The sequence below is a fragment of the Euprymna scolopes genome, chromosome 13 (assembly GCF_053919585.1).
Source record: "Euprymna scolopes isolate OS-2025 chromosome 13, ASM5391958v1, whole genome shotgun sequence".
Classification (NCBI taxonomy): domain Eukaryota; kingdom Metazoa; phylum Mollusca; class Cephalopoda; order Sepiida; family Sepiolidae; genus Euprymna; species Euprymna scolopes.
Window position 1 is genome coordinate 118,893,271 of NC_136494.1, and position 12,546 is coordinate 118,905,816.

The 12,546-nt window shown below is 33.0% G+C and overlaps 1 protein-coding gene across 6 annotated transcripts in view; it reads right to left on the bottom strand.

Annotated features, from left to right (window-relative positions):
* Nucleotides 1–462: 462 nt before the first annotated feature.
* LOC145292168 (LYR motif-containing protein 1-like) overlaps nt 463–12,546 on the bottom strand; it is a 659,461-nt gene continuing 647,377 nt past the window's right edge. For all 6 annotated transcript variants that reach the window (XM_080138378.1, XM_080138381.1, XM_080138382.1 and 3 more), the window contains one exon: nt 463–816. In XM_080138378.1, the coding sequence (XP_079994504.1) occupies nt 682–816 (135 nt within the window). In that variant the 3' untranslated portion in view covers nt 463–681. The remainder of the gene's footprint in view (nt 817–12,546) is intronic.

Below are 12,546 nucleotides of genomic sequence, written 5' to 3' on the forward strand. Positions count from 1 at the left end.
ACCTTGAACTAAGTGATACCCTTTCTCTTCCCTGCAACCTCTTTCCCACAGACGTTGCGAGCTTGTCTCTGCTCAGTCATTATTTTCATAGCAAATGCTTGTCTAAGCTCAGCTCCAATTTATGGCATCCCCTTGCGAAAAACACTAGACTAGCTACACCCACTATCAAAAATTTCCTCCACTCTCTATCTGTGCCTAAATCTTAACACAGATTGTATAAACAAAGCTTCTTGCCTAGAACTGCTCTACTGGCCTGATTTCTGGCTGATTACAATATGATAGCTTTCAAGTCCAATGTAAACAAGTTCTTTTTGAGCCGTCCTCTTAAATAATCCAAATTCTACCCAAGCTACACCATTAACGATTACTACACTACCACCTCCCATTCATTAACTCTTATGAAGACCCGAAAGCCACTTGAGGATAAATGGTGACACTTTTGTAAAAACGAAGAAAATCGAAAATTTTTGTATTTTTTATTGATTTTTTTTTTTCAAAATTGTTATTTCATAATTATTAAACATGCTTTATTTTTTAGTGTAAATTTTTAATGGTTGAATTCAGAAATAAAAAGCACAAAAGACACCATTTTCCTAATGGCTGCCATTGTTTATTGTAACTAAAGAAGAATGCCTGACTGTAATATGTAGAGGAAAACACGTGACTAAATTATGGCAAATGTCATTTGTCCACATCTTTATCACGGTAGGATTTGAGGTAAATTGGCCGTGACAACTTTGCTGCTCGTCTTTGGGATGCTTTAAATCCACGATAGCCATCTTCGCGTGGTGGAAGACTTGATTGTTGAAGGTGAACCTGTTAAGAAAAAGAAACAGAATTAAAATAGAAAATATTTTTATCACATTTGAACAAATTTCATCTGTCTGTTATGAGCTCTGAAACTCTTGTAGAATTTCAACAAAAAAATGTATGAATCACTTTTGGCATGTTGGTTGTGTTATAGAGGGTTGCTCTTGCATTTTAGATCATGTCAACCATCTTGGGGTTATTTTATGTCAAAACCAATATGTATGATAATGTAGAATATTTTATAAACAAATAGTCTGCAAACAGTTTGTTCAACCTATATGCTATCATTTTATGAGAAATCGCTCCAGACAAGGTATGAACTCACTTGATTTAAGGAGCTAAAAAAAATACTACTTCAAAAAACTAGCCCATTTACCACTGATTTAAAAAGCTAAAAAAAAATACTTAGTCAAATGTTATATAGATAGATTCCAATTCGAGAAAACCATCATTCCTTCTCCTTTGTCAGAAACATCAATCATGGAATGTGAGAACTAAAGGACGGAATAAGGGGAGTGAGAGTTATGAAGATGCTGAAATTAAAATTTACTTTCTACTTTTTATGCTTTATTATGATCATTTTCTTACTACTACTACTACTACTACTACTACTACTATCAATAATAAGAATGATGTTAATAATAGTTAATTTTAATAGTTGTTAATTTGTAAAAATCTTGATGTAATAAAAAGACGAGAATTGGAAAACTTTGTAACTCATGCATGCAATTTCACCAGTTTAGAATCAAAAGATCTTAAAATAGCCATCATATATCATTAAATATCTGAAAATTTCAAAAATATTTAGAAATTTTAAATTATGACTGCTGCTGCTGCTTTCAAACAAACACATTTCCGGATCTTTAGAATTACATTATTAGATCCCTTTTGGGTCATGGATCGTCTTGCACCGCTTTGATTGATGAAATATATAATACTAGCATTTCAGCCCGGCATTGCCCAGGTGTTTGGAGGTGTATGTTGAGCCCCCCCCTCCAAAAAAAGCGGTCAATTTTTTTTAACTTTGACCCCAATTATGACCCCTTAACATTTATTGTTTTGGGCTCAAATCAAGTTATTAAGTGAGATCCATGTCCAAGGAACCTGTATCTAAAATTTCAAGTGCTTAGACCCAAAATTGTCGGAGGAGTTTGGTAGAGTTCTCAATGGTCAAAGCGTTGAACTTTGACCCCTTAGCAGCCAAATTTCTGGCCGAAAACAGATTACAAAGATTTTTCCAAAGCTCAGTATATCAAATTTCGATCTGTAGACCGAAAATTGACAAAGTTATTGCGTAGGGAAATGTACACAGGCACACACACAGACACATTCACTTTTATAGATATACGCATTTCATCAATCAATACATAATAAACTAGCAGGACCCGTTAATCGGCGTTGCCCGGTGGTAGCATGCACCCCAACCCGCATAAAAATTTCAAATACGGCTGCTTTTTTGTTATTGGCCAAATATTAAATTACTAAGGTTTGTGCTGCCGAAATAGCCTAATCAGTTTTTATTTTTTTAATAAGTATAATAATATGGACTTCCAACGCTCACCACAGCTTTAACTCCCCCTCCCGTATGTAACACTAATTTAATATAATCAATCTAACTTTCTTACCCATTTAAAAGTTAAAAAAAGAAGGTTAAAATGGCTTTGTAAATAACAAGGCTGATAGCCATTAGTTGCGTGCTCTTGTGTAATGAATGAATGCGTGAATGTAGGATTGACATGAAATTCTTAAAGATAAACTAAAATGACCGAAAAATGGGCTGAAATGATTTGAATAAATAAAAAGTAAATGACTTAGAATGACTTTAATGAACTTGAGGATGAATTGAATGACCTTAAGAATGACTTGCATGCTTAAAAAATAACTGGAATCCTTTAAAAACAACTTGAATGATCTGGAGAATGACTTGAATGGCTTTGAGACTGACTGGTTGTAAAGTGGGTGATGATTTTACATTAAATTAATGCAGAAAAGTGATCCCCCACTTTATATCACAAAGTTACAAACGTAAGTAAAGCATGTAGTAAGGACAGATACTACACTTTGATCTTGGCCAAAAGGATTGCTCCCACATATGGTCTTTGCTTGCAGTATCTGCCAGAACAGATACTACACTTTAAAAAGCTAAAAACAGCATCTATTAACAACAGACCTTTGATCTTAACCAAAAAGGCCAAGCACAAAAGTGTTACCGACAGACCGACCAACTTATAGAGTCGCTTGCACACGACTAAAAACGATATTATTTCAACACAGTATCAAAAATATATAAGTACCCAAAGTTGTACTTTGTAATGTTCTTCTCTTTTAATATTAAAAAAGAAGAACATGTACTCATTGTCAAACCTCGGTACGTCTACAGTTTTAAGTTAAGTCGGTTTTTTCGTGATTCTCGGTGGAAAACGCCTGGCGAACGACGGAAACCGCCGTATTGTACCGATTGAGCAAAAAACAAACAAACAAACAAAAAAACACGAGCGATCAGACGTTAAAAATAGTTAGAAAAATAAAGTAAAGGAATGATTTTAATAGGAAAAAATAAAAGAAATGGAAGAGTATCATTGTGCCAACGTATTACAACCTCCCTATGTTAAGAACGGTTTTCAGAATAAACACCCACAACATCGGAAGCCGTTGTTAACACAGGGAGGTTGGGATGTTTATTTCGAAGACCGTTTTTAACATGGGGAGGTTGGGTGTGTTTATACTACGCTTTGGCAGGTCATAAGAAAAATACAAAAAATAACTTTGCATACACAAAGAAAACAAAAAAATTACAACCTCACATGTGCACTAATAAGGTGATTAAATGATACTCGCGTAAAATTAGTGAAACATTTTTAATGAAAAACCAAAACCAAAAGAAACGATTGTTTTATCTCCTGTGTCCGTAATAATATCTTAGTAAAAGCGAATTACTATATCGTTATATGTCTTACGAAAATAAAATATAATTATGAATCCTTTTTATGAGTGTCTGCTAGTGTAACTGAAGTGAATAAATAACGGAATGTAAATGCGTAAATAAGTAAAAGAAAACTCCTACAAATAAGTACACGCGCCAAATTTCATTCCGTCATGACAACAACTTTCTACAGAAAAAAAAAACTTGTTTTTACATTTATGTCCAGCAAATAAACATATAATTATATATGTAAAACCACGTTTAGTACTTTTATAATTCAACAACGGAGCTGAAGTCGACGTTTTTGATTGTAAAACAAAACTATTTTTTATATATCTCCATGTGGCGTACCGCTGACTTGTTTTTTTTTTTTTTAAGAATTAAATTCAATAAAGTTTATTGTCACAAGAATGTGAATACATTTCTCTAGCGACTAAATTAAAAATCAAAATTTTGCAACGGGGATGAAGTTGGCTTTTTTTTTTATTATTAAACGAAACTTCATCCCTGTTGCAGAAATTTGATTATTTAAAAATACTAAACGTGCTTTTTCATATAAATTTATGTTTAATCGCTAGACAAATGTATACACATTCTTGTAAAAATAAACTTTATTCAATTTTATTTAGAAAAAAATAATTCAGCCGTACACCAAACAAAATTTTATCAAAGCAAAGTCAGTTTAGTTTAAGAAAAAAAAAGCCAACTTCATCCCCATTGCATAATTTTGATTATGTTTACGCTGGATAAATATATAAACATTCTTGTAAAAATAAACTTTATTCAATTTTATTCTTTAGAAAAAAAACAATGCAGCTGTACGCCACAGATTTATCAAAAAAATTATTTTAGTTTTACAATCGAAAACATTGACTTCAGCTCTGTTAAAAATTAAAACGGCACATTTCACTCTATCTCTCTCACTTCCACTCTCTGTATCTCTCTATCTGTAACTTTCACCCCCTCCGAGTAACTATAAACAGGAATTGTATCATGTAGCTGGTTATGTTGTATTGTCAATGATTTGTGTTTTGTGAGTGTAATATTTTCACAAATAAATAATATAAGTTCAGAGTTTCTAAGCGAAAGAAATCCATGAATAATAAAGAAAATGTAGGATTATTGTATACGTACCGAAAATGGCGGCATGTTTAATAATTGGTAACTGTTCATTTATTTAGTGGAATAACCGAATGTTGAAATTACAGAATGAATACTTCTCATTCAATCAGCGGCGCTAGATATTTAAAAGGGAGAAAGCATTATTTGTGTCGGATGTAAAGGGTAAGAGTATGCGTTTGCGTAGGAATTCTGTAGTCAATTAATGACGGTTAACACCCAGAAAAAATAGGAAAAAAGTATAAAAGACTCAGTGTAGAATGGTGCCGTAAGTGTAGTCGGTAAGGTGAGAGTGAAATTTTAGCTACTGCCTCTTTAGGTTAGGACGATGATGGTCGTGGCGCTCTTCGGAGTAAATGTAATGTTTTAATATTACGAAAAAATGTGTACGTAATTGTGATCTATAACTAGATAGGATAATGGCTAATGATGTAAACATAGTATTTTTTATGTGTCATCTGTTGTTGTCAACCTAAGGTAATTTCATCCAGAGGGGAAAAATTGTGTCTCCTTTATTATATACAAGAAGATAAAATAATCTTTATACAAAAAGCTCTGCATAGATAAGTAGAGGAATTAATATAAGAAATAAAGGATAACCATTCCAAGTTAAATAAAACTTTATTATATCATCATATATATATATATATATATATAAATCGTTTTACGCCATGGTACTTTGAAGCCGAATGCTTCTCATCAGAAGTAGAGAAAAATTAAAAGTTATATTTAACTTTGAATTGTCATCATTTATTTAGTCTTATATATATGTGTGTGAATGTGTTTGCAATATAGTGGAAGACTGAAGCAGAGCAAGATAATATACAAAAACAATACATTAAATTATTTGAAAGGGGGATTTTTCTCGGCTTTATTTTAATATTGCTCAATATGTTAGTACGTTAACAATAGAAAGATGGCAAGAGCATGTACAAATAAAACATCAAGTCTGTTGCCAATGTCGCTGGAAAGATGGTGGGATCCTTCTACCGCTCCAGAATATATCTCACTACTGATGCAATTCTCTATCTATATAAAAGCCAAGTACGTCCAAGGATGGAATACTGTTGCCATATCTGGGCAGGAGCTGCTAAAAACAGTCTATCCTGCCTTGACAGAGTACAAAATAGACTTTGTGGCTTAGTGGCAGATGCCCTTTTCTCTACCCTGCAACCTCTCTCCCACAGAAGAGACGTTGCGAGCCTATCCTTGTTTTATCGTTATTTCCATGGCAGGTGCTCGTCTGAGCTCCAATCTCTGGTCCCCCCTCGCCAATCTTTCACGAAAAACAGCCGTCTAGCTGAATCCACTGTGAAAAATTTCCCCCACTCTATATCTGTGCCTAAATCAAAACGTGGATCCCATGAACAAAGCTTCTTTCTTAGAACTGCACGCCAGTGGAACTCTGTTCTGTCTGCCTGCTTCCCTCCGGACTACAACTTGGATGTCTTCAAGTCCAATGTTAACAAATTCCTAATGAACCGCCCCTTAATTAAACACTTCATCAAATCTCCACACTAACGTAATGTACTTGCAATAACCCTTATCCCTGAGTGGCTTCCGGGCCTTGATAAGTGGTGATCACTGTGTAAAAACAAAAAAAAAAAAAAAAAAAAAAAAACTTTGTTTCAATCACTGATCTCATCAGATTATTTTTGCTTAACCATTCATCATATTATTGGTGTACGTATCTTGGACCTCTTTTTAGAATTGGGTTATGTTCTATCACCACATTCATATCGGGAGGAGGAGGAGGTAAGTTAGGCTTGTTGAATCTCATTGCAATCCTCTGTGTGTTGCACTCTTTCATTACTCGTTATGTGACTCTGCCACATTTTTTTTATATAGGAGTTACCACTTATCAAGGCCCAGAGGCCACTCGAGGATAAAGATTAAAGGGTGTACAGTAGTCAATGGGACAATATTATAATCATTAGTAGTGGAAATTTGGTCAATTGAATTATTTAAGAAGAATGGCTCATCAAGAACTTGTTTATGTTGGACTTGAAGACGACCATAGTGTAGTCCGTTGAAAAGCAGGCAAACAGAAGACAGTTGCACTGGTGTGCAGTTCTAAGAAGGAAACTTTGTTCATGGAATCTATGTTTAGGTTTAGGCACAAATAAAGAGTGAGGGAAATTATTGATAGTATTTTCAGCTAGATGAGTGTTTCTTGTGAAAGTATGGTGAGGGATGACCATAGATTCAAGCTCAGACGAGCACTTGCAATCAAAATAATGATAGAGCAGAGACAGGCTCGCAACGTCTCTTCTGTGAGAAAGAGTTTGCAGGAAAGGGCATCCCGTACTAGGCCACAAAGTCTATTTTGAAGTCTGTCAAGGCAGGATAAGATATTTCTAGCAGCTTCTGCCCAGATGTAGCAACAATACTCCATCCTGGCTCTTATATAGGTAGTGAATTGCATCAGCAGTGAGATATCTATTGGATCGATGGAAGGATCCCACCACCCACAAGGATACATCATACTCAATTATGATGAGTAGGTCTGCAGATGGACCAACCAGAAGTAAAACCATACCCTTAAGAAAGTGACCCTCTGGGAAGTACAATTAGCATTAGGTTAGCAAATAGTAATTAAGATTTTAGAAGTATTTTTCTTGGATGTTATTTCATTCAAATAGTAAGAAAAACAGAGGAACGAGTAGTGCAGCAATACAAAACACATGTTCTAGATTAAGTTTATTTGCTTCAAAAACAGTAAACCTAAAAACTAACACTAAAATAACAAGTAATGATACTGCATAAAAAATGTAATTCAGTTTATTCACTTTCATGAGCCCATGAGAATAAATGCACCCATGGATGAAAAATTACTGCACGGATTACTAAAGAGTAACCAGGATTTTAGAAGTATGCTGCTGCTACATTTTCTTAATGATAATTTTCTTCTCAGATAACGTGGAAGCTCCCCCCTTTTCTCATGGTAAGAATAGCTTTCTTATCTGCTTGACCATGTCTAATTATCCAGCAAAAATGAAAAAGAGCAGACATTGTTGATTATAACCAGATAATGTTATTTTACTAAAATCAAGAAACAGGCTCTTATGCTAGGAATATATCTATATTAAAATAATTATCTTATCAAAGAGAAGCTCAACACTATTAAGAGGAGCAAACAATAGTATTAAATAGAAGACGAGGAATAAATGTTATATATAACTTAATTACATCATCAGAACAATAAGGAGATGTTAAGCAAAAACCTCTTTAGGCCATGGCATTTTTAAACTAAATGCTTCTCATCAGAATGTTGAATAGGACACTTCTGAGCTCTTCATCGATTGTCAGGATTAAACCAAGATATAATTTTGTTATGTTAAGAATTATGTTTTGGAAAAATAGTTAACAAGAATCAACATTCTTTCTGAAATTATATTTATAGTTTGTGAATTTTAGCTGAAAGGAAATAGATAAACAGTAGGTTAAAATGTTAAATCTGACAGCTGATGAGTTAAGGATACGTGTTATTTGGAGTATGACGTAACAGTCAGCTGATCAGGATGTTGAGTCAGTTAGTATCTGAGATTCAAGAGGGACAGACGTTCCGGAGTGCTGGAAGCAAGCACAAGCAATAAGAATGGGAAAGAGAAGAAGCGTTTGCAAGACTTTGAGGGATTTGGGGCTCAACTTGACCGGACCAAAGAAATAAAATGTATATATTTGTAACCAGTGACGTTGTGTTTGTCTCCGAGGGAATGATTCTTTGTTGCAGCCTGTCTGATGATGAGGAGGTCTTTCAAGAAAATGGGCCATCGGACAAAAAAGTTGATCCCCTAAATTAATGTTTTGTGAACTGTCTTTTATATAGCACTCAACAACATAATAGACGTCTATTTACAACCTGTCTATATAACTATATAACAAACATTAGAAGTACCACCTATATACATTCAAACACAACGATTCAAACAAGTATATCACAAACATAAATAGGTCACAAAGACACGTATATACATATGTACGTTTTAAATAGTAATATATATATATATATATATATATATATATATATCGGTCATATAAACACCATTCCCCAATATAAGTTGTGTTTAATCTGGTGCCGTTCAAATAAGGTAACGCAACAACAAGAGGAGAAAGGCCAGAATTATGCAAACTGCGAATAACAAAAAAAAAAATAAATAAATAAATAAAAAAAACTAAAAAAAAACTGGCTTAATAACATTTAGAAATGAAATGAGAATGAAGGAATAGGATGATTTGGTAAATAGTAATTAAAAGTAGGTACAACATATAAGTAATATTTAAAAATATGTGTGACTGTGATTTAAAAGTCTCTTGTTGCTAAAAAAGTAATGAAAACAAAGGAACGAGTTGTACAGTAATACTAAACACATCCTAGACAGAGTTTATTCGCTTCAAGAAGAATAAAAAATATAATTCACTTTTATTTAAAAAAGTTTACACACGCAGAAGATCTGCATGGACGCCATCATTTTTGTGCCACAAAATGATGTGGGGCTATAAAACAAAAAAAAACAACAACAAAAAAGCAACAAAAAACTGGCCTGTTCTCTGCCTCAAAAGAAAGGGGATATCCCCCCCCACTTAATATAAGTGCCTACAGGTGTAATTGTGAAGCAAGGGTTGCACAATCTCCAACTATATCTCTGTGTGATTCCAGTGGCTAAATTCAAAGGACGACTGAGCACAATACCAAGATAAGCAGAGAGCACATACAGTACCTGGTACTCCCAAATGATCACCCATTTTAGTACTGACTAGACTAAACGATGCTTAACTGTGGCACTATGATTGATTCGATATTTTGAAAAACTGTATTTTAATGAATGACCTTCTATTGCTGTTACCTTTTGTATCACCTCTATTTAGTAGGGATAATAATAGTGGAAGATCATTTTTAGTAAATTTAGTTTGCTAAAAATGATTTGTATAAAGTATGAGTTTTATTAGAAAGTAATTAAGAAAAGGATAAATATATAAAATTAAATAATTCCTGGTCAATTTAGACTTAACAAGTAAAATATGCACATAAGCAATAAATATAGCATTATTCTAATTTTCTATTCCTTTTAAAAATTCATTTTTGAAATATGGTATGGTTTCAATGATCAACTAGTTTAGAATATGCATGCATATGCACCGACCTTTTTAAAAATGCATTAGAATAATAACTTTTAATATACTGATCATGTGTATACAATCGATGTCATAAGATTAGCTAATTTGCATATTGCTTTGCAAAAGGATATTTCATTAGTTATTAGGTTTTATCATTGTATAATTCAATGATTGTTTTCATTTTATTATCTCTACTATTATATAATAGGAACTTTGTGTATGAGTTCTTATGAACTCCTAAACGGCTGGGCCAATTTAAAAAAAAAATGGCACAAATATACTTTATGTGCTTGGCAGTGTTCTCAGATAGGTTTTGTATCAGAATGTGTTCAATAAGTATCAATAATTGAAAAAACCCGATGAAAGAAGGAACAGGCAATTTTGACTAAAGTTAATGCCTCATACAGCTTAACATAGCAAATGCATTTAAGAAGTTTTATTACCGCAAACAAAAGCCCAGCATATAAAATCTAAATGTAGATTCTTTGATATGACAGAGGCGCGTTCGAAATGAATGTTTCTGTTTAGAGCACAATTGAAGCATGATACTTGACTTTTGCATTTTAAACATTAATTCAAGCCATTATATATAAAAATAATTTCATAAAATCAGCAGTGGGTTCTTTGCAATGTATTGTAAACTAAGTCATTGCAGGAAGGCATGTGAAGCTTCCTCTCGGTGCGCCACAGTGTGTCCCCACCTAGAGCAGGCAATTAATTGATTTGATTGAAAAATGGCCGATTTAACAGATTTCAATGACAAATAAAATATGGGGGGATTTATCCTCATTCAATCCGGGCAACGTCAGATCTCCCTGCTACTAAAACATACTTGTATTTACCAATATTTATATATCGTTGATAATGACCTAGTTTTATGGGTGGAACGTGTCTTTCAAGTCAATTTACACCTGGAGATTTCAAGTTTTGGTTTCTTCCATTGTCTCTGGCAACATCGGGACACAGGCCCTGCTTGTAAAATAAATTTATTTATTTTATAATAAAAGATATCTATAGGGAATACTCAACCCTCAATTAATTTAGGGGGCTTCATTCAACGAGTATAAGTATTTTTTTTTTATTACTTTGATGTATTTTGAGATCTTAGCCACTTGAACCTTTTCACAAATCCAATTTTTATATAACAGTTAAAAAAACTACATGCTACATGCTAGAATGGGTTCAACGATACGTTAAACAACGATACAAAATTCATAATTAAACTGAAACAAGTGTTTTCTCTTTCATCTTATGAAATGTACTTTTTTTTTCTTCTCCATATAGTACCCAGGCGCAGGATTGTCCCACTCGTTGCGATCGACCTGTAAGATCTTGTCAGATCATTCATCTAGGAGAATGAAAATTCTTATGTAAAATCTTAGTCATCTGACGTCTTGGCACCAAACAACTAAAGGAGGAAGACCTCTTTAATTCTTATTAACAACTTCTTAGAACTTATGATTCGAACAAAACTATCAAATTTTGGTAAAGTCAAATTCAGAATGGAACCTGATTACATTTGACTTGTTACTAGTCACGTTTAATAGGGTACCATTTTTCCTTCAGTTTTGTGTTAAGTAGAAAGGCTACCCAATCAAATCTAAAAAAAAACAAAGAAAACAGGTGAGATTTATTAGTTTACTGGATATGTTGATATAGGATGCCACTGCAGGCAAGGATATAGGATGCCTCTGCAATAAATCTCTAAACAAATATATAAGTAATTGTATTATTTGGATTAATCGGACTAATGTTCTCATCTTGTGTACTATTTGTACAACGTTTTAGTCGATGTGACCTCCGACCTTCTTCAGGTGTATGAGTCATCAAACATGGCGCCTTATACAATACTCGAGCTGACAACAGCAATCCGATTAATCCAAACTAGTAGAACCCATGGAAATTCCATGGTAGTTTAAAATTGTTTCAATAAAATGAATAAAACATAAAATAAAACAAATAACAACGAATTTACAACAATTTATGTAGCAAATTCGTTTTCAACCTTTTAAAGCTAAAAAGAATTGATTTAAAAAATTTAGATTTTTTTTTCAATGAAAATTCTTCACGCAACACATTGTTTTGTTTTGATTTTTTTCTGGATAATTTTTTATATAAATTATAAAGGAACAGATATCAATTCACTCCCATATTTTTTTAAATTTTAAAAAGAAACTATAATAAAAAAAACTTAGTCTCCTCAATGTTTTTAAATTATAAAATAAAAAAGTCAATTTGAAACCGTAAACAGACAGCCATGTTTTCTTTTTTTTTAATTTTTGAAGAGGAAATAGTTTTAATGATTTTTAACTAATAAAAAGCGACAATAAAGCGAGGTAATTCGTTTCTCATTAATTAATGTTTGTGATGTTTTTTGTGACACTGGATGTACAGACAAGTAAATTAATATTTCGATAATGCAAACGATCATCCTTCATCTAAAAAATTCAGAACTATTTTATTTGACTCAGAAGTTGATCAAATTTCTCATTTCTTGTAAAATATTAGTTATTAAGCTGTCTTTGATGGATGCTAAGTTATGTAAGCTGTGTTTATGAAAAAGTAATAGGAATTGC